The sequence below is a fragment of the Lathamus discolor genome, chromosome 2, assembly GCF_037157495.1.
Source record: "Lathamus discolor isolate bLatDis1 chromosome 2, bLatDis1.hap1, whole genome shotgun sequence".
In the NCBI taxonomy this organism is placed as follows: Eukaryota; Metazoa; Chordata; class Aves; order Psittaciformes; family Psittacidae; genus Lathamus; species Lathamus discolor.
Window position 1 is genome coordinate 14851785 of NC_088885.1, and position 23602 is coordinate 14875386.

Genomic DNA, 23602 nt, shown 5'->3' on the forward strand with positions numbered 1-23602 from the left:
TAGCATCTAGGGAACACAGCACGAAGATGTTACCATGTAGCTGCTGTGATTTAGAGAAGGTGGTGGGGCAGGGATGGGGAAAGGAAGAAAGCTGCTTCCTCCAACAGTAAGTTGAAATAAAAACAAGATGGGAATTACAAAGCACTCTTACTTGCCAAAAAGGACAGGACCTTCCCTCACAAGCTGGGAGTTTTATGTGGGGACAGTAAGCCTTCAAGTATGAAGCCTCACCAAATAGTTTGAGTCAGTTTGAAAGTCTAGAAACCATAGTTGAAATTGCCTGCTGATAAAACAGCATGCAACAGGACTGTACACATCAACCTACACTTTCTGTTCTAATAACATCAACATAAGAAAGGTTAGAAAACATGTAAGCCAATGGAAGCTTATCATCTGGCTCACTTTTGCTCAGCTCTGAGAAAGAAAATGCACTGGTGTACAGGAAATAATTTGCAAGGAGGAAGGCAGGGGCTTCAAACAAGAATAATTAATGAACAAACAATTGTTTTTGATATTGTCATGAAAATGCTTATGAGCAGGTTTAAAGACAAGCACAGAAAGGGAGTGTGTGGGGGTTGTCTATGGAGGGGATGGTTTTGGTTTCTAACTTTTCTTTGCAGACAGAACTTGGGATTCATCTCAGGGTAAAACTGTATTTTGCTGATCTACCGAAATACCCCTGAACTGTTCATCTGGCATCAGGCTACAGCCTGAGAAGATCTATTTAAAAATGGGTTGGTTTTTTTTTTAAGTGTAAGCAACTGTGCGCGAGATGCTGGAACTCAACTTTAGACTTCAATTTTCAATCTTTCTGTAATCCACATTTTTCTTTTGCCAAGTTTAAGATGTCAAAAAGAAAAGCAGAACTAATACATACTATCTATAATTAACTTGTTAGTCACAATTTGAATGTGATGATATCACTGTTCTAAAACCTATTATTAAAGCGATCCCTCCCTTGATTATCAACTTACCATTGCCTGAATGAGAGAAGACTCGTATGGAAGCAAATTGGTACCTTTATTTGTTCAAGTTAGACCACAAAAGCTAAATACTTAGAAATAAGTTTTTGGAAGCTTTGAAAAAAAAAGAAGGAAAGAAAAAAGAAAGAAAAACTCTTCACTTTTACAGGGGAAGAGCATCTGCCATGACACCAAGGGCAACCGTGAGCCAAGCCAACATGCTGCAGCAGTCAGCAGGAGTTTTTAAGGGGTTTCCCTGCACAAGCACACAGGTAACCAGCAGAAAAGGCAGCAGTGCCCACTCTCACACTTTACATACTAGCTGTATCATTACTCACTGAAAATTTCCCATTGAGACTGAAGGCAACTTAGTTTCTATCACTTGCAAAATGGAAGTTTCCATTGTTCACAACCCAACCACCTGAATTTGGTTATGGGTAAGAAGGCTGGAGAGACCATATTTTGTACCATATACACATTAGGAAGTAGTCACAGCGCTGCTGTTGATAACTTCTGGTTGCATTTACTTCCACTAAAACAACAAATCCAAAGAGCAAAAGTGTCAAATGCCACTGGAGCTCAAAGATTTGTCATTCCACTAGCTACAATGCAGTCTACAACCTCTTCACTCCCGAAATGCATTTTTTTGTTGTATCGGTACAGAAACCAGCATATAACTTCCACCCCACCCTTTCACACAACCTGTGCCATCTGCTTCTCTGAAAAGGACAAATTTGCTGCAGGTCAGAAGCTCCAGAGTTTTTCCATTTATGTATTTGACCCAGTGGTGTTCTTGCCCACTAAAAATATTTTTTTAAAGGCCTTTAAAACATTTGGGAGATATACACATGCTGCAGAATCTCATGCAGAAGCTCACATTAACAGGGTAATGCGTATGGTGACCCTTCCTGGCACAAGGCACTGTGAGGGATAGCTTTTAGGAGCAGCAGCAGTGATCTCCAACATGCACCCCAAGTGCTGCTGTGCTCTGCCATGAGAAACCTGCTACCCCTCAGCCCAGGGCATCTCTCACCTTGCAGAAGCCTGGGGTCAGCTTCAAGCAGCTTTGCATCAGCAGCAAGTTTTCAGGTTCACCACTACTCCAGCAAGGAAAGCACATATGGCCAGACAGACCTGACAAGCTCCCTCCCCAGACTCAAGGCCAGAAGGTCTCCTTTGCACTTGTGAAGCTCCCATCAACTACTAAAACAGCTGGTCCTGCTGCAGCAAAAATGCAAAAAGCAGCACTGCACCTTCTTTGTCAAGATGATAGACATGTAACAAGTTACATGCAGTAGGGCAGTGCTTTTAATCCGCAAAGCTCAAAAGCGAATACACAAAAGAATTGGCAGCAATGAAGAGCAGTCAACAAAGTCCAAGAATACTGTAGGTTGTGGCTCTAAGACATCTTACAGGGGTCTCAATGTCCCACTGCTTGGTTCACCTCTGTGAAGCTGCATTAAGGCACTGTCTAAATGGTGGAGAAACTAATAGCAGTTTCACAATGGAAATGCGAACAATCAAATAGAAGAGTGGCCACTAAACATGTTGGTTCTGGCAAATCAGTGGGAACTGTTGACATGATCTCAGAAATCAGGTATTCCTAATGCATGAAGAAAATAAGTTGTTCCCATCTTCACTTTTGCAACAGACAGCGACTTTCCAAAAGGATGGAGGAAAGGGCTGCCTGCAGACTTTAAAGAGCAAAGCACAAATAGTTGAAAGAACATCACTGCCTCACATAACCCAGGGAAGCTGCAAGACCACAGTTTGACAAGCTGAAACAAAGTACCACATAGCTTATAACTATTTTGTAAATAAACCCACACTTCCATGTTGAAGCAGATTAACGTATTTCATTAGTCAGATAAGGACACTACTTAGAGAGATCTCTTACGTTTCATAAAGAGAGAAGTTACTTTCCTAACCTATGGCCACGTGAAGCAATTGCCAACATGTGCATTTCTACAAAGTCCAAAGGCATCTCTGGGCATTGGCTTAGACTAGAAGTTAAGCCTGTGGAAGGAATGTACACTTGTCTCCAATGCTTCTGAGCTAGCAAAAGCTCAGGTTCTCTTCTAATACAGAACTGCTATAATAATAATAATAATATAATAATACAATACCTGCTATACAGCTACCTGCATATATTCCTAGAGGTGTATGTAATCCATTATAGCTTATTGAGGATAGCAGAATCTGAAGAGTCCCAATCACTAATCTAGCATTAATTCCTTCTGCAGTCCCATACATGAAGCTACTTGAAGTCTTCAGTATCCCCCCACTTCACCATTTATTCTACTAAATGTTTTAAACGTGGGACATCATCAGGAACACATGCCTCCTGGGTATGAAACCCAAACCTTCTGGTGGATGACAATGCATAATAATTACTCAGTGTTAGCAAGAGGCTGATATGAAGGGGCAATACATTTCCTATGAAGATTCAGCCACTAAAACACTGAGGTTATCTCAGCTTGCAATAATAATATAAGCTAGCAACCATTTGGGGTGCAATAACTAATACCCACAAACTAAAGTTAGGCAGCATGGCATCAGCTCATTATCCCTGCAAGAATGCCACAGGTCCACAGAATTCCCATACTCAAAAGAAAAAAAAGTGCTGTAGTTGGGATCTAACACACACCACTTCAGTGCAAGCTCACATGAACGGCTCATGTGGGTTTCTACATGTTAAGATGGAGAAACAGTTGACCAGAAGACAACATGCCAAGAAAAGGAAAGCAGCATGTGAAAGTTTCCCAGACCAAAAACCTGCTGAATCTGCTCAAGGACACTAACACACACTAGCATCAACAGAAGACTCGTAACTCAGACCACATCCAAAAGGGTGACAGCTGTTATACGCAGTCAGATGAAGGCTACAGATTTAATTATACATCCAGTGCAACAAAGGACTGAGGAACACCTACCTAAGGGCCACTGGCATATCATTATAACCCTCCACTTCAGAGTACACAGTTGAGGTTGGCCTCCTGCTTGTTGCTCACACCGGGTACTAGAAATCAGTAAGAGAGCTATGAAATCAAGTAAGTGAAAGTGCTGTATGAATAGCTACCTACTACTCACATAACAACAACTTGATTCTATTACAAAGAGCAACCAAAAATCCAACACCCAATAAAAGGTGTCCCAAGAAACGTTGGTTTGGATTAATTTCTAACATGCATTCAATTCCCTATTAGGCTTTCTAACAAGGCAACTGTTTGCAAGGATAGTTTTAATATATCTTCCCTCCCCTCAAAGTTAATGGTGGTCTATAGTTTTCAGAGTTATTTCCTGTTTGCATTATACTCTAAAAATCCTGCCCATTTGCTACACTAAAAGGCATGTGCTTGGAAGTAGTTTTAATGGCTTTTAGTCACATACCCCCCTTTTGATTGCCACAGCATCCAAAGCATCTAAAAGTAAGAGAGCTATTTCAAGTTACATTCCCTTCGTTCCCTGCCCACATGTACTTGGCTACCAATTTGGGGCACAGGATCAGAGGGAGCCTCAGGCTTTAGAATAACACAAACACTTAAAATAGGAAATATATTAACACAACTTCATCTCCCTTCCCGCTGCTCAGCAGATCTGTTGTTGTTCACCTACATCTTAATGATCTCCTACATACTCTACATGTCCTCACTGCTCCCTTCCAAACCTCTACCCGGCAGCCAGTACCTGACCTACCACAGCATCCAAACTCTTGCAGTGAGCAGTAGCTGCTGGAGGAAATGGAAGCGTACAGATGCAGATTGCATTCTCATCTCCTGCATTCCCATAAGCCTGCAGCATTTCACCTTGCTTGGTACAACAGCTTCACTGGTTGCCCCGTCTGTCTCGCTCCTGCTGTGGGAGATTCTGCAACTGAGCTCAAGTTATTCTTTGTCCACACACACCCAACAACTCAAGATTTTCCCATGATACTAGATGAAAGCAACTGTGAGAAGAGACACAGACGAGGCCACAGTCCTGAACGGCCAAGACTGCAGTCAGAATGGTCCCTTTGGAAGGGGAACACAGCGGCAATGAAGCAACATGCTTTTACAAACAGCAATACAGTAGAAGGCTTGTAGCAGCAAAGCAGCCCCACAGCCTTTGCAACAGTCTCAGCAGATTTGCTCAGAGAGGTGGCTCAAGAGCCGCTTTCTACTTGTTCGCTGAACAAGGCGAAAGAATCCCACACGCCTAAGCACAAGTGTGAGGAGAGATGTGCTGACTACACTGCTTTATAGAAGAATCAACTGGGTTGGAACTAGCTTGCCCCTTGAAAATAAGCACATTTGGTTTCCCTCCCTCCACACAAGAGCCAGTTGCATAAAGTTAGACCAACATGTGGTACACATATGATTCAAATGTAACATTTCCTGGCAACCAGCAGCAAGTCCTGGGGAGGATCTGCACTGCTGATAATGTTGATTTTTCCCATGGCTGTCATTAAAAAAAGCCTGCTGATCTCTTGAGATATGAGCAGCAAACCCCATTTCACTGGTTTTACCGCAGCGCCTTTTGGAGTAGGGGGGCACACAGCACTCAGGGTGGAGAAGAAAAATCCAAGACGTGCACCAAGGTCTCTTACAGCAACTGCCTTCAATAAGTGAAATAAACTAAAATGACTGACATAACTGGTACAAATTCAGTCCCTCAACTCTGATCACTCAAGTAGAATGTCCAAAAATGGGAGAAAGATAATCAAAGGATGGGAAGCTACTTCCATACTAAAATCACTAAGCAGGCTATGGCTCCTCATCCTGGAGATGAAGTGGCTAAGGAATAGAAGTTCTTAAAATAATTAGTGAAATAGGTCATGGAAAGCCTACCATTTGCTATTCCCTCCAACACAGAAGCTGGGAAGCAGGTCCAAGTTCAAAGCATGCGAGATGAGGTGGTTATTCCTGCAACACGCCCTAAGCCCATACAACTCCTCGCTTTGCTGTAGTGTGGATGATGGAGTTTGCATTGGCTCAAGAGCATGTTCACAGAAATTCTGCATTACTTTCTCAAATACAAAGGCACCATTTCTGGGTCAGTAGGTTACAGGGCTGCAAAATGCTGAAAGCCAGGGCAGTGGCTTTATATATAGTGAGCTATCACTATATCCTTGCCCTTATTCTTGTACCCCTCCCAAGACACAGCAAGAGGAATACAGGACTATACATAAGCCTTTTTTATGACCCAGTATTACAGGTTTTACATTCTTTATGCACAAATTAAATGGATTAAGAAAGGAATCATTGAAGCCACTTGAACTTAACATTTTTCTATTCCTTTGGTTGCCATGAGTAAGAGCTGCTAACATTTCTCCTATTATTGCCTGAGGAACAACTCATTAATGCATTTCCTCCAATTCTTTTCAAATTATACAAGCAGTAAGACTGAAGAGGCAATCCCTGCTGGTAACATCTTCTTTAAAGGCAGGTAACAAATTAGTTCAGAACTTCTCCAAGAGCAGGACAGATGCAACTAGTTTCTTAATCACATTAATTTTACAACACCTGAATGGCATCTTTGTTTACGAAAGCACACAGCTTTACCAGCAGCTTCATGAATCCTAACAAAAAAGGTACCACCATCTAATTTCATCAGGAATTTCTTGGGCTGCACTCCCAGCATCTAAAACTGGCACTTTCAGAGAAGACCCAACACCAGTAAGAACTACTGGTTCCTCATTTCACAGAGAAAAAGTGAAGTGAGCAAGATTTAAAGATGTCAGGCAGCATGAATAATTAATTAGGAAAGAATAAGTTCACATGCAAGAGACATGGAAAAGCTATGTCAGTAGCTTTAACAATACATTTTTCTTATCAAAAAGGTGTATTCTTTCATAGGGCAAAAACATACTTCATGACTTCCATCGCGACTTGCTAAACTGAGGTTGCATTCAAAATCAAAAGACTTTTTAGAAGCTACAATTTTCACCAAGTAGTCGCATGGCATTTGGTTTTTATGTTATTAGAGTACCAGTGAGAAACAAGATGAAGTGATTACATGTGAAATTAAGAGAGCGGATGTTTATTCCACTTTTGGGCTTCAATCACAGGTAGAGACTGCATCCAGTTTTGGGACCTTCAGTACAAGACAGACACTGAGAACCTGCAATCAGTTTAGTGAAGGGCCGCCCAAGATGGCTAGGGACTGAAGTACCTCTCCCGTAAGGAGATGTTGGGCCCATAAAGGCTTTGAGGGAAGCGTAGCAGCAGCCTGCCCCAGAGGTCATTGAGGAGGTAGAGCCAAGCTCTTCCCAGAGGTGCAGGGCAGAAGTACAAGAAACAATAGGCTTAAGCTGACACAACAGATGTCCTCACCAGATAGAGGGAAAACGAGTCTCACTAATAATTAATCCTTAGACCTGGTGAGCCAAAAAGTTAGCACAAACTGTATTCCTAGAGGTTTCCAAGACTGGACAAAACCTTATGCAATGTGGTCTGAATTCAATGCAGACCTTGCTTTGAGCAGAATGTTGGACTATAGACCACCCAAGATCCCTTCCAGCTCAAATGGTTTTGTAGTTCTATGAAAGGACCTGTCACAATGCTGCATAAAGAGGTTGCACTGTTATTAATGTGACTCCTTAAGTAAAAATTACAGCTAAAGAGTGCAAGACTTTGGCAACTGAACCCTTGACCAAAGGTCTCCACAGACACTGTGAGGCGCTGGCACAGGGTGCCCAGAGAAGCTGTGGCTGCCCCATCCCTGATAGTGTTTAAGGCCAGGTTGGACGGGGCTTCGAGCAACCCGGTCTAGCAGAAGGTGTCCCTGCCCATTGGAGGAAGTTGAAAATAGATGACTTTTAAAGTCCCTTCTAACCCAAACCGTCCTACAATACCTTTCTGAAATTGCAAATAAGAAGTAACATTTGGTGGCTTGTGTCCTCAAAAAGTGTTTTGAAACAATCACGCTTTGTATGTCTTAATATTTCTCAAGTTTTGGAGTCACTGTTAGTGACAGAGTAAACAAGTAACCGTATTACTCCAGGCTTGTGAGCAACACATTGTCCTAACAGTGCCAAGCAACCCATGGTGACAGTGCCTAAACTCTTGCACACTAATGGCTGTTTTAAGTATTAGAACATCTCTGAAAAGTTAAGACATCACAAGTTGTGCATTCCTTTAGCCTAGAAGATCAAAAACTAGCCAAGAAAACAGATCTTTTTTCCTCCTCTCAGAAACAGGAGAACGGAACAAATTTGGACGAGAGAAAAGTTCGGATCAAACAGTTGCACTGATAAGTCACACTGAATCATTCCTTTTTTTTTCCCCTCTATGTCTCCAAAGACATAAAGCTTTTTACATGTTTTAGTAAGAATGGCCACATTTAACACTTAAAACTCACTGCTTTTCTGTGCTTCCACATTAGAGCCCATCGCAGCCAAAAGCGGCTCATAATCCATCACAGGAGATCTACACAATGAATCACAAAGCTGCATGACTCATCTGAAACAACAGACTAGAAGTCTCAGTTCCAAGTAGATACTTCCCTTCACTCCTTGTCCTGCCCCCTCCACAGCAGGGTTAACCAACAGCTCACAAACCATGACCCAAAGTCACTGCTCAGCATGTTCAGAGAAGCCAGAAGCTATCCCAGCTTCCTTAATATTCTGGTCAAAAAGCTCTGGCACTTCGGCACCTTCTGAAGAAGTCGCTCAGCCAGCCTTTCTGCCTCTGCCATCTGAGTCAAAGCAGCTGCCTGAACAACCACCAAACACCACATCTCCTGCATCATGAGCCTAAAACCTTCTGCATCGTATTCTTTCAACTTACCACCTTGGCCCCCTGAAGGAAAGAGGAGAAACTTTCATGTCTCTAAACTGTGTCAGTCAAGCTAGCTCTGACCTGGTGAGTCTTCTGATTTCTTTGAAGGAATACTAACATTACGTTAGCTCTTGTGGCTGAAAGACTACCCTCTGTATCTTCCAGGTACTGAACAGAGCCTTGACCTCACCTCTAACTTCCCCATTTCTTACTTAAGCTACTGCAATACAAGTTTCCTAAGGAAAAAAGTTATGTTAACTAATGCAATGCTACTTTTCTAAGCCTACAGCTATAATAAAGGCACAGAAAAGTTCCTTCAGTGGGGGCATCTGGGATATTAACTCTTAAATGAAGTCAGACTTTTGATAAAAACATCACTATCAACTACTTTTAATATGATCCTGATTTAAGTAAAAAATACTGTAGCCCAATTCTCAAAGAAAAATTACTTTCCCCCTTAGATTTTCTCCTTGTTTATAACTGTAAGATCATTATCAGAAGCACTGTAGCCAACACACTCAGATGAATAAATCATTTCAAGCAAGAAATGTGCTTATTGTACGTTTATCCAAGGACCTTCACTCCCACACTCCATATTTTAAACACCTGCAAAAGGTGTTTATTACCTCACATATACCTGTAAATATCACCCCCTATAATTAAGCCAGGCAATTAAAATCGCAACATAACCCAGAGTATGTTGTCTTAAGCGCAAAATTGGGTGGTCTGCCATAGACACGGTCACTTTTCTGTATCAGATTGCCCCACCTGCTGCAAGGCCCAGCTACATGATGGGAGATGCATGCAGCTCAGGCAAAATAGTTTATCTGGATTATGGGGCCCGGGTCAGACGGCAGAAAGGAAAGAGCACACTTTCTTTTCCCATTGGCAGGAGAGGAGCAAAGGCACCCCCCATGCTCCCCTGGGTATAGATCCAATACCAGGAAGAGGCAGTGCTGTCCAAAGGCTCTGCATTGCCCCAGGGACTGCTCTATCCTGTAATTAGGAATCAAAATGAGCAGGTGATCAACATTCACCCTTTGTCTGATGTACATAATTCTTGTTAAATCTCTCTGGTTTCTCATTATAGCAGAATTAACAGTCTTTGTGTGGGGATAACTCTCTTTAGAGGGCTTTTGTCACTGTCCCCCACAACAGACTCGTGGGTAAACACAGCCAGCACTACAACAGCAGGCCAGAAGCTGACTTTGTGATCAGTGCCAGGTATAGTCGTTACCAGCCTTCTGTCAAACTGACAAGCTTTATTTCTTAGGGTTTGCAGGGACCAGCTCATCTAGTGTTGCATCAGGTTTTGTTTATTAAAATCAAAGATGGCACAAGGCTGAAATCAAGTGCAAATGTACCAGAGGACAAGACAAGAGCTCAAAGTGATCTTCGACTAGAGAAAGTACTCCGGAGAAGGCTCATGGGATGTTCCCAGGTAAAAGACTTAAGAACAATCAATTGCCTAGAAACAAGAGTCCTCAGAAGAGACTGACGGAACTTAAAACTCTCTCCTTAGCCCTCCCTAAAAATTGGAGGTCTTCAAATAAGTAAAAGACTGCTGCAGAGAACAGACTAACATGTTCTCCATTCGCCTGCTGAGTAGGACAAATAGTAATTGGTAAAAAATACAGCTTGGTGTCTGATGTAGCACACTGAAAAGGAAAGAGAAAGCAAAGATCCCTACTGGATGTTCCGATGCTTAGCAGGCAGCAGCAGATAATCTGTGTGCGCTTAGCATTCTGCTTGCATTTTTATAGCTATACATTATTTCTATAGCTTTACATTAAATTAGGATTCTTGGAGGAGGCTTGAGGTGAAAGATCATATTTCAATACATTTTAAATCCCTTTAATGTTGATTCTTCTTCCTTTTTGAATTCTTTTAATTGTAGCTCAGCTCATTCCTGCATCTCCCCTTTACATCTTGCTTTGTATGAGAAATATCTGCTCTGTATAATCCTAATTTATTCTTAATTGCAATAGTCTCATTTTTTCTTTTCCTTTCTTAAAACCTAGAAGTTCCCCACCTGTCCTCTTCATATCCTTGGTGTTCTATAATAAGTTGCATCCTAAGCAGGTACCATTCAGCAAGATTCGTTTTTACACTGCATCTATAGATCGAAAACCAGCCAACAAACAACCCACCCCACACAGCTTAGCTGTTCTAATTCAAAGTAGTACACAAGCTACTACAGATCCTCAGGACAAAGAGTTATGTGCACTGTAAGAATATTTACTTACATTTACTCACAATCAAAATCAGTCTCAATTCTTTTGAGGAAACTGGAGGTTGACTTACAAATTACACAGATGGGTGGAGATGGCTCAAAGCTTTCTTGCATTAACAAATCTCAATGAAGAACCTGTACTCTCAATGCAACTCTGATCCAGAAATCCTTTTCCATTACTACTTCTGCTTGGAGAATCTAAAACATCAGAGGTCTCAGCATAATTACGAGACTTCATTTTTCATTTCCTTGAAAAAGTGAGGAAAAGCAAACCCTATTTAGTAACATCCTTTTTCCCTTTGGAAGAGCTAAATCAGACCTCCCTTCCCACACATTTCTGTCCCCGAAAGCAACCTGCAAGTCTCACAGCAAAGCTAGGAATACACATTCACAATGTTTTTCTTGCTTCGCTACTCACTCAACTGATTCACACTTCACAGGCTGGGCTTTTAGTCTACCTTTTTTGTTACAAAGTTCATCAACACTGTATCTGTTTATCTGCTCCATAAAAAAAGATAAGGAAATAAGCCCACAGAAGATAAGTAGGAACCCTTTAACAGCTACCTTCCTGCTGAGCCAGCAAGTGCTGTTTCTGGCACCATCTGTGTCCTGGAAGTCTGTTCTCTTGCACTTTATCCACTAAACGGTAAAAATATTTGGAAAGAAAAATCTCTTGAAGCATCTTCTACACCGGGGAAGCTGGTTTTAAAATGTTTTGAAAGAAAATAAGAAAGGTGACATTTCACATAACAATTCCTTCTCAGAAGAAGTCTGCTTGGATCCCCACCATGTTGAATCTCAAACTCCAAGTACCTCAGTTTTAAATCACCACACGTAGACCTCCTCCTAGAAAGCATATCATTTTGTCTTGCAAATACACCTCCAGTGCTGAATACTCACAAGCAAAGTGAGAGATTACTTGCTGTTACAAATTAGGAGTCAAAACAGTATGTTATGGACTGCAATTCAGGAAAGAGTAAGAGCTATTTACTGTTCTGCAGAGACCATAGCCTCGGTGTTTATTTCCAATGAGAAGGAGATGAGAGTGGTATGTGTGAAGAAGGGAGAAGGTGGTGCGCTAAATCCTTCACTTGTCATGATTCTTAGCATCAATCTGGACTTTGTATTTGATGAGTAAAGAGATTAAAAGGGAGGAGGAGCAATGATACCCACCTACTATCACTAAGAAGAGGTCCACGAGTTGTTTGAAGGTTTGCTTCACCAAAAACTTTATAACAATTGAAGCATTTATTTAAAAAGTAAACTCTGGTCATGCACGTGTCCTTCATATTACTAAATTGATAAAATAACCTCTATATCCAATTTATATGTAAGCAGAATAAAAGGAAGAAGATAGATTCCAGAAGTGATGACACTTTTATGGAGCATGGGCACTGATCCAGAGTCCTCAAACCCAGGCAGTCCAGTGAGAGTAAGGGAAAAAGAAAAATGCAAGTGACCTCTTGGATGAGTAGAGAACGTGACCCTGGATAAGCCCCTACCAGTCCAGACTCCAATCTCAGTCTGAGTCAAGTCTTAAATGTTCATAGTTCAGAGAAAGATGCTGCCTTCCCTCCACCTCCAGTTTCTCCTAGCTGGGCAAAGAGTACAAGAGTAGCAACCCACACATACAGAAACATTGCAGAACCTTGCCAAAAATCTTCTTGTGAAGTTCAAATTAATTACCAGGCAAGTTCTGTACAAACTTAACCTTGAATGCCTTGGAATACATTAGAATTTTATCTTTTACAGCTGCACTTTAAAGGTGAGCTCTTCAGGATAGCAACCCTGTAGGGTTCTTACAATGTAGTAACTTGTATATTAAGTAACATATTAATCAGTATATATTAATATGCTTATTATAGCAGGTCATTATCTGCCTTTCTTCTACCACTTAACCCTGAATATGATCTAAAGCTGTTATCTTACCTTTTTTGCTTACACCATGATGGGTTAAGTACAGAGACAACTCCTGTGTTACCCAGCGGAAACAACTACAAGTCCAGCTGCTACAGCTAGTTCTAAAAGTCAGTATTTTGTTCAGTAGCTTCAACCTATGTGACGGAGAAAACTCATTGGAACATTTTCCTCAAAATGCCATCCAGAAAAGTGAATAGTTAATGTGGATTTGTGAACTTGGTTTATGAAAAGTCTTATTAATAAATGCTTGATACTCTGGCCTTTTACACCCAGTTTTCCAAGCTATATGGAATAACTATAGCTCAAGTGTCCTACCTCATGATTCTTCGGGATACCCAGTTTCTTCCAAGTGGAAGTCAAGTTTTCCTTAACACTAATGTTTTCTCTTCCATGCTACTAAAAGACTCTGGATTTTACTAAAGAGATGCACATGCCCCTTAGAAAGATGAGAGGGTACACCAGTGTAACAGTTTCAAGGTTTTCACAGGATATTCATTATTCTGGCATTTCATAAATCTTAAGAGACAGCTTCCATCCACACAGAAACCAAAGCATCTATATCAACAGCAAGACACCTTCAGCTGATGTAACACAAAACATTCTCAAGTCAGACTAAGCTTCAATTTACTCCCTGAATATTTTTCTGGTTTTAAAAATGTTATTCTCTGGGGTGCTCAGGAGTGGGAACTGCTACCAAACTGCTATACTTCCTGCTACAGACACTGCAGCTACATTCCTATAGTACCAGCATCCCTTCTGCTCTTCCAGACTTGCTTTCTCCAAAGCCAATGACCTGCATTTGAGAACATCATGGATGGCTTCTTTATTACAAGAGATTTTGTGGGTGATGTGTTGTAAGCCAAGGACCATCTCTGTTGAGTGTGGGTGTGCATGGAGATGCTCCCTGGATCAGAGTCCCATGTGGCCCAGGACTTACAGGTACTGTATGACACACTGGCAACAAGAACAGCTGTGAAGCTCCAAACTAGAGACACATACATTGACTTTTAGGAGCACACCTGTACGCTTCCCATGTAAAATGTTTTTTTATAAAGAACAAAATTAAAACAATTACTTAAACAGAACTTAAAAACAAACTAAACACATTTCCAAAGAATGACAAGACAGCCTTCCTAATGACGGTTATACTGAAAAAAAATTCATAACATAAATCTTTACTCTGTTCTTTACGCATGTCCCTATGTCACTGTAAAAAGGAAAGTGTTGCAGGGTACTGTATGTGTTTTGTGTTTCAGTATCAGATATACATGAGGGCTGAGAGACTGAACTAACCTAGAGACATCTTTCATCATTTGATTTTGGTTTTGTTTTAAGGATTTCACACCCATTAGAAGAAGCCAGTCTTGATTCAAGCAATTAACAAAGGAGTGATGAGGCAAGCAGATTGGCACAGAGGGACTATAAGACACAATTTGAGTAAGATTACTCCAGCCGCCACACATGTACGTACGCATACACACCATTCCCTAAGAAAACTTTATGCAAGAACACTGATACAATAGAAATCCCTCTCTATATGTATAAACTTTTAAACCCTCTCTACCAAACAACTTGTTGAAGGAAAGACTTGTTTTAAGGAAGAATCATCCAAAACTTTCTTACAAAGCTCAAAGGAATTTTTTGCAAGGTCTTTTAGCACCAGAAAAGAGAAAAAAAAGATACCAAAGCCCAAGGTAACCTTGACATGAGACAATTCCCTGGTTAAATGAATCACCAGTTGCTGTATGTTGTCATCAGCCCTCTTTTGAGAGCATATAGAACTTACCTGCTTAGTGCAGAAGTGGCAGATGGGCAGCACTTACAAAGGAAAACTTTGGGAAGTTTGTGAACAAACTGTGCTTGGCAAGCAGCCCTGATGTTGCAAGAGAATACAAAAGTACCATACAGGTCTCTAAATTCTGTGCCCCAACAAGGGTCAGGTCTGTACAAGCAGCTTGAGGATATCTAGACAAGGCTGAGATGATGCTAATAGGGACAATCCTAACACTTCCTTGGGAACCTTAGGAAGGCTCAGTGTTTTAAAAAGGTAGAGCAGAAGGAACATCTGTCTGAGATCAGGAGTCACCACAGACACTACAGCAATTGAGAAGCAGAGAGAAATCACTTAAAAATCAAGAAGCAGATGAGAAACAGGGTAGGTACCTATAACATATAAGCAGTATTAGCTACATACATGTAAGGAGGGATGAGCATGTTGATGCATTTTTATGTACTTTGCTCAACAGGGCTCAGCTTACATCTGTGTTTATTCACATTTTTCTGAATCATATGCCTCTGCTCTGATACTATTCCTATACAAAACTTTTGGTAAGTTTGTACCAAAATATAAATTAATCCTCAAATTAGTCACCCTCAACCATTTCTATTACTACATTTGCCAAAAGCTTGACAAAGAAAAAGCAGTTCTGAATTTGAAGTAAAAGGTGAATATGGTTCAACTGAGGGGAGCACATGGCTGAGGAAGGGCAGAAGAAATTCTTATACTGACAGAACAAGCCAGAAGGGCAGACTGAAGCAATGAGACATGGTGTGTGCTTTTATCTTACAGAAACCCTGCAGATGATAGCCTAGGTTGGACAGAGCAATGCCTCCATTTTTCTCCAAAGCAAGGAAGCAATCAGGGAGGGCAAACAAAGAAGTAGCTACAGATGGAAAGTCAGACCAAGAAGGCAGACCAAACCTGCTAAGACAACAATGCTACCAGAGCTTTAGCTTCAAACCCTCCATCCTCTAATCTCCCTCAGACAAAAGGATGATTTACCACTAGTAAAACATGAAAACAACATTTTAAACACATACAAGGTAAAAACACAATAAAGAAAGCAGATCTGCTCTCACAGGAGAACATCTACAAAAATTATAGCTCTATGTATGGAGTATTAACAGCAAGTATACAATGTATTAGTGAGAGCGAGTAACTGCAAGAGCATGAGCAAATAACTTGCCATCCCACCACCGCTTTGGAGAAACAAGGAAAAACAAACAAACCAAAAGAAAAAGGATCAACATTATCAGCATTAAATTTCTGGTTTTGTAAAGTACTGGCCAAGTATTTAAATATGAGCTTGTATTAAGTTTACTGAACTCATACACCAGACACCAGCAAGGTCCGAAACGGGCAAGCTTTCAGTCAAAGAGAGTGACTGCATCAGGAAGTTAGCATTCACCAAAGAATCCATTTCAACATTTTTTATGGTTAACTCGGAGAGCAGAAATGAAGGCAGTTATCTGAATTGCTTAGAAGGCTCTATTGTTTCCTCTTCCAAAGGATTTTTCCCCAGAACAGAATGGGTGGTGTGTGCAAAGCAAGTGAAAAGGTGGGGGAAGGGGAAGAGTCTTGTGGATAAAGAGAGAAACAGAAACAGTTTTTAGCACAGATACCAGTTTTTAAAGTAGCTTCCTACCTCCCACTGCAAGTGAGGCGGGATATTTCTGATCTGAAGCTTCCGACTCCTGCAGATAAATTAAAGAAAATAGTTTTTTAAAAAAAATCAGAAAGAAAACATTACTGCAAGATAGACTATACACAGTGGCATACATTAAGCATCTGTCCTACTAAAAGGGGTAAAACCAAACACACAACTCAAGAAACAAACCCCAGCAGATCGCTGGGGGGAATGTCAGGTCAAAACCGTTATGAGCCCAAAGAGCTGTTGCAGAAATACTTGTTACATGTTTGCCAGCTGTCACATTTCAGGAGGTCTCCACTTTTCTTGAAGACTATTTCTATTTCAGCTTTAAGGCCTTCAGTATCTAATTCTCTGCGCTGTAAATGGGTGTGATAATCCCGTCTATTTGTGCTGGGTTCCCCTCCACACACTTAAGAATTTGGGGTTTTTTTATTTTTTTTTTTTTTTTTAAATTCACCAAGAAGGTATTTCAGGATTCCACATCCCTTCAAGGAAGAGAATGTAAATTTGAACACATATATTCGCTTTGATGTTAAGATATTCATTAGCGTAATGGTGCACTAGTTGGCTGGTTTCTCCATCTCTGATCAGGAGGAAGGGGCAAGAATCGGTAAATTCATTGTATTTTCACCCCAAATTTACATCAGTCTTCACTTATCTAGTAAGCAAAACGTTCACTTTGAAGTGCTACTGCAAAGCCTGGCAGCATGCTGACTGCCTTCACAAGCCAAGTCCTTTGTCTCCTCCCTTCCCCCAAAGTGAGAGAACAAATAAATGCCAGAGATGCCACAAAACCCTTGGGATTCACAGGAATGTGTAGATTAGCACAGTTTCAGATGGGCTCAGGTAGGGCATGCTGCTTGGGTCAGTCTGGCTACCCAGGGTAGACCCGAGGAAGGGAGAGGGGACAGCATAGTGCAGTCTACCTTAGGTCTCCACTACATTTTGGTTCACCAAAGTGATTAAGTGCCTTGTGTTCAAACAGTTTTACTCAGTGTTTTAATTGCTCAATACTGACTTCTCACAGAAAAACACTTCATGTTTTAGGAACTTGCTATAGTAGAAGTTTGTTAAACTTACACAGACCAGCAAAATCTTGCAACAAAACAAGTTCCAGAGATGCTCCCATCTACCAATAAAATCAAAAGCTTTCATTTCCCCCCCTTAGATCCATTTAAAATACACTCCTTTCGCTCACACCACCACCAACCACCCACACAGGACTGCAGCGAGTGTTCTACACATCCAAATGCTCTTCTCTAGGCTTTGTTTGCTGCCCAGCCAGGGCTCCCAGCACAAAGCCACCTTGCCCAAACTTCTCCTCACATGGAGCCCCAGCACTGCGGTGACCCCAAAAATCAAGTGATAGGTGCATTTTCCCCAGAAAAGATGAGCAGGTCTCAGTCATGCAGCATTTCTCAGCTGTTTTCACTCCCTCTCAAGCAAGAGCCAATTTCAGCATCTGATCATTTAAATAAGGGGAGAAGGAAAACCCAAGCTGCACACAGCTCCCTTTAAGCTTTCATTTCCAATAAAGCAAAGAAAGTGTCAGGAGCTGCTTCACCGTAACGGGGGGGGGGGGGGGGGTGTGTCGGAATTTCCTTGAAGTCTGCAAAGATTTCCTTCAACTGCAATCTCAGCTGGCGATGCTGGTACAAAACAATCACCCTAAAGTAGTGATATACTGCTCCAAAATATCAAAGTAATCTCACACAGCAACCTGAAACTTGAAAGCAGCATCCTGAAGTAGAACATAAAAGGGGATGTTCCTTCAATATTAAAAATACTGTGAAGTTTTAATGCAGAAAAATCCCAAACCACAGAATTGGCAGCCAATATGCTATTCAATGTGCTTCAAACTGTGTCGTGCCATTAGTCTTTCACACTTGTAGATTAAAATTAAAATGCATTAATTTCTTAGCAAGGAATGCCACCCACAGAAGGATCTGAGCACACAACAGCCCAGCCAGCACACCAACAGGTCTCACCCCAGCTCCATACAAAGCCAGGCAGCAAATGCTTACACTGAGCAGTGTGGATTCACTGCCGAAGAGGAGAGGTGGAAAAGTCCTTTCCAGAAGCACATAGACAAGTTTCATACACACAACTGGCACCTCACATTTCATTTCAGAAGAGAAACCTACATATCTTTTCCTTTACTGTCCAGCACCTACAAGATGGACCAAAATAATGAAACACATTTACTCAACAGTAAAGGACATAATACAAGGTTTGGAGTTGTTTATTTCCAATCTGACTTCAAGGGACTGAAAAGTTTGATGCAATTTAAAAACTTTTGCCAGCCAACAGTTGCAGCACAGAAATGACTTGAACATCCTGAAAGGGAGGAGGAAGAGGAAAGGAGAGGAGCAAGGAAGAAATGCCACCTTGAAATTACCAGTTCCTCTACCACATTCATAAAGAACCAAAGGAAATGGCAAGCCAAGTACAAAAAGGGGGCAGTCCCTCTGTGCACCTCAATTCATGGCAATAGTGAGACACCTATTGAACAAAACTGAAAGGTCACTTCAAAATGACAAGAATAGCTATATCAACCACTTCATTTGAAACCATTTACACCTTTGTCAGTTGTTTGGCTGCACTGAGAGTAATTTTAACTTGGTACCCAATGCACACGTCTGAAGTCTGGTGTTTATTGATGCATGTGAAAAATTAATCATTTTTTTCTTTTACACTATTGACGTACCACAATCAGCAATGAAAAAAATTAATAAAGCTTTGCATGGGCAAGAGAGGATTCACACAGAACCAGCATAAGATGAAAGATCTCAAGCACCTTTGAGACATCTCCATTTCGGTTGCTATGAGCTCGTACTAAAAAAGAAATAGATATATTTCTTAAAACTACCTAAAAATACACAAAGCTTGCAACCCATTTCCCCATCTGACCTTCTCCCCACATAAAATGACCAGATAGGAATGACAAAGGTAGGTTTGCGTTCCCAAAACCAGCATGAGCACTGAGCTATCAACGAGCAGAGATGGAATCCCCCATGCGCTGCGATAACCTGCACAGCTCTGGCTCAGATACACTGCTCCTCCCCGTCCTCCTGCACTTTGGCAGCCCCATGCAGCTCCTCTCTGCAGGACGGCATTACGGATTTGCAGTCACCTCTACTGCGTGCACGTGAGCACACAGAATCGGCTCTTGACTTCCGCAAGAAAAATCCCAAACCAAAAGCAGATGTATGGCAAAGAGTAAGGGACAAAGCTCGGTCTGAGTGAGTTTACTGGAGCAGCAACAGCTTCCATGAGGACGGGCTCCAATTTCAGGAAGTGTTTTTGCACAGGGACAAAATCCTACACAATAGATAGGGAAAGGAAAGAAAAAAACATGGGAGCGTCTTCCCTGAAATACTCTCCCATCTCAGACAATGACAGCTCTTATAGGGTGCTTTCCATCTTCCACATAACCTATATTCCTCAGCAAAGTACAGTATACTTGAAGCTCCTATAGCTATTGCATCCCAGGCAACAGAAACCTACGGAAGATTTTGGTTTATTTTGTCGTGAAATAATCTTAACATTTGTTACTTTATAACTACTTGCAGTCATACCAGGTGTGTAAGACAAGAAATTGCCCTTTCAAATTCCACAGAGGTATTTTAATAGTTTTATTTAATATATGGCTCACTTAGTATATATATAGCACTCCTTAGTGAAACATTGCCGACGTATCTTGTGACTCACGTAAGCCTTGTGTATGCACTTTTTTCCAGTTTAAGCATATTTTTTAATTAACTTCTTCCATTCTATATAGGCATTGCACATCAACCGAAAAAAAGTCTGGGCAATTTATGCTTGTGCAGTGTATCGTATGAAAGTTTTTGAAAGCTACCTACAGTTCACAGCATTTGAACAGGTATTACCACTTGTTTCCCTTCTTCAGAGACACCCAAAACACCTTTTATTGGGTAAGAAGAAAAGAGACTTCTCTGGTTTCTGTAAAAGGTTAGTCCATAAGCAATTATTTGGCAATAATTTACTTTTCTTATGAGGAGTTACATGCATTCTAATTCTTCTTTTCAAATACTATGCAGGCAACGGGATTCAGTTGCTTCAAGCCACTGCTGGTGACCATACATCAGCATACTTATTTTGGGGGTGTTGAGATACGGAGCCTTGTGTTTGGGGGACCTGAATATCTCTGCAAGATTAAAAGCAAGTAGACAAAAAGACATCACTGTTCCCCTTCACAAGGAAGGCAGCGTATTTATGATACCTGTGTGTGCAGAGGCAGAAAAGGCCAAGTACCATAAAGATGGACAATTTACTAAAAACCATCTTAGCGATCTTTAAAAGGTAAAGCTCTCTATGTAAATGGAGACAACACATGCACAAGGACACCCAGTGCTCCCAACCCACAAGAACCCTCCACACATATGAAAATACTAAGCATGTCTTAGAGAAAGGGTGGTGGGAGGAAGGAAGAAACAACCCCACAATTTCAGCTTTCTTCCTTTTATATGTTCTCCTTACTTATCTCTCAGCCCTCCTTATATACATCACTTTTTTCTTCAACCTATCAAAATCTCCTTGGGCTGAACAGGTCTCAAGAATAGTCCACTTTGCAACCCTACATTAAATAAAATCTCACTATACGCTTTCACTTGCTGATACAATCTCACTGTATGTTTTATGTGACATTTAGCAAAAGCAAATCACTCAAGACCTGCACCTCCCCTTAAAGGGCAACAGTTGTAAAAAACAGGAGATAGACAGTTGCAAAGCAAATAACAATAAAGCATCATGCTTTCGCTCCCAGTTCAAAATCTTTTGTGTACATCATGGTGTATCTCAGGTGTGCCAGAATCGGACTCTTTCAGAAGGGAGCATACACAAATATCAAAGCAATACCACACTGTCATCGTAGCCAAACTCTTACCAGACCCTTCTCCCCATCCTTCCTCCCTCTCCCCAGGGACCTGGTGCCTGCTGCTCCTTAATTCCCATTTCTCAACAATAACACCATGTAATAGTCTCTTATTTCAGCAGCCATATAACCTACACAGTGTTAATGCCTTAAACCCTCACAGCATGTACCTACTCTTTCTAAAGAAGAGTCTATTAAAAAAAAAAAAAAACAACTCACCAAAACTAAGCATTTGAAAGGAGATCAAGTGAACATTGACAATGTTAGTCCATTCAATTGTTTGCACTCAATACCGATGGGATAGAAAGTAAATGCTCTACCTTTCCCACTCTTCGGAACAGGCAAAGAGCAAGAGCTTATTCATCTCATCCATTCTACATAGGCACTGCTATGCTGGTTATCTGGAAAAACTCTTGGCACCTCACACCAACAGAGGCAGAGGATGCCAATACTCAAGTGCTGTTACTCCCCAGTACTGCCTCCAAATTTGTGGTGCCCTGGCTCCAACAGCTACGCTTGATGCCCCTGCAAACCCACTCACCTCAACAGCCCCTTTTCTTCCCTAGCTGCGCGAAGATAAAAGCTGTCACTTCTCAAGCTGACTTCACTGACAACACAAACTTTACATAGACAGCTGGAGATGAAATATTAAGAAGAAAAAAAACACACACACCCACCACACAGTGGAAAGCCTGCTATGGACTGTGGCTAATGCCATACGATAAAAGAAAACTTCTGTATGAAAGAGTCCTGACATGAACAGCCATAGAGACAAAGTTAGTGACTCCTAAAGGCAAAGTGAAAACTGAATTCATAAAGGAAGGGGAAAAGGTGCCTTATTGTTTAGTCTACAGCCAGCAAAACAAATACAGGCAAGAAAAACCAAACACAGAAAGCTACCCCCACACACAGACTTTATTAGTTTCTCCCCCTCAGGTTGCTTCAGATACTGATGCTTGATCACACCAGAGTGAATCAGGGCTTTTAAGGCTCTTTAGGGAGGGGAAGTAGGTTTACAGAACAAAAAAATAATCCTTAACTCTCAATTCACATTAGTGCAGTTGGGGAAAAAAACAGAGGCAGCCTCTTTAGTTACAAAGTGAGGGAGGGGGGTTCTCATTCTTTTCATTGTCAATGTAGGCAATGATACAGATTAAGCCACTGAAGCAGCTTGTCCTGTAAGAGGTGCTGCAGTCTGCTTGCTGCCTGAGTTCACACTGAAACTCTGTGGGTTTAAGCAATTCTTTCCTTCTTTGTAAGTTGCTCACATTTGATTCCTGAAAGCATTTTAATAGTAGTAAGTCCATCCAAATAAATCCTAAGCAATGTGCATTCTCAGCTATCTTTTTATATATATAAAAAAATTGTATGTCTATACACAGATATATATATATACACACATATCTCAATTTGCTTATTCCTAACATTTTTAATAAATACAAAAGTGAAGGGTCACATTCCTTACTTACAAAGAAGCTATACAGAATTTCTGTTCAAAACCCACTCAAGTTCAGTAGAGTGTCAGAGGTTTTTATATCACTTCTTTCGAAAAGTAATTGATTTCCAGTGCTGTATATTATGAAGTACAGTAATGACAGCTACTGTATTTTATCAGATTGTGAACCTGGAAGTTTGCCTTGATGAACTTACTTTACGAAAGAAAGGAAAATGTCTTCAAATACTGACTTGTTAAAAAACACCACTACTTCTTATCTTTACACACTGATCTGGACAGCAAAATACTTGAGAAGGAAATGTTATTGCTCCACTTTCAGACCCAATTCAGAAATTCAAGCAAAGCTTGTCTAAGCCACAGGCAAACTGCAGCAGTACTCTTCTTTGTGTTGCCTCATTATTTGATCCCAGACCTGGATTTAAAAGCACTCTGCACTACCACTCAGAGTAAGGATTTTCCATAAAATTTAAACAAAAGAAATTTTTTTCCTCAAAGCTCATGCAAGACATAATGGTTGGCTCCTAACCACACTTTCCCCCTTTCATCTCACACATACAACCCACCAAAGTAGCCTCTTTGGAGAGCTGTATTATCTCAGCATTCAAGATGATAATCTAGCTCTTGGATTACCTCACAGAACCCTCTGTGCTGATGATCAAATTTCCTACCAGTGCCTGCGAAACATCAGATTTGCTTACTACTACTTTCCACCAGGACAAACAATCAGAAAGCCGCCCATAGGGCCGGTACACCAAGCAGCTGCACTCCCTAAGCCACCAGCCAAACCATGAAGCACAGGGCTATGCTGCCCTTACAGGATAAGCTAAATACCCCAACAGCAACGGAGTATCTGTGGACAAGGTATGATAGCTCAAGAAGCACAACCAGAAGATGCAAGTTACATCATTACAAGGTAGGTAAATCAACCAATGTAAGTCTGACTGTCTTT

General features: G+C 41.1%; 1 protein-coding gene across 2 annotated transcripts in view; it reads right to left on the reverse strand.

Moving 5' to 3' along the window:
• The window catches only part of IGF2BP3 (insulin like growth factor 2 mRNA binding protein 3), a 115811-nt gene that overhangs the window by 73790 nt on the left and 18419 nt on the right, over window positions 1–23602 (reverse strand). For both annotated transcript variants that reach the window (XM_065665861.1, XM_065665862.1), the window contains exon 4: window positions 16298–16346. In XM_065665861.1, coding sequence (XP_065521933.1) covers window positions 16298–16346 — 49 coding nt within the window. The remainder of the gene's footprint in view (window positions 1–16297; window positions 16347–23602) is intronic.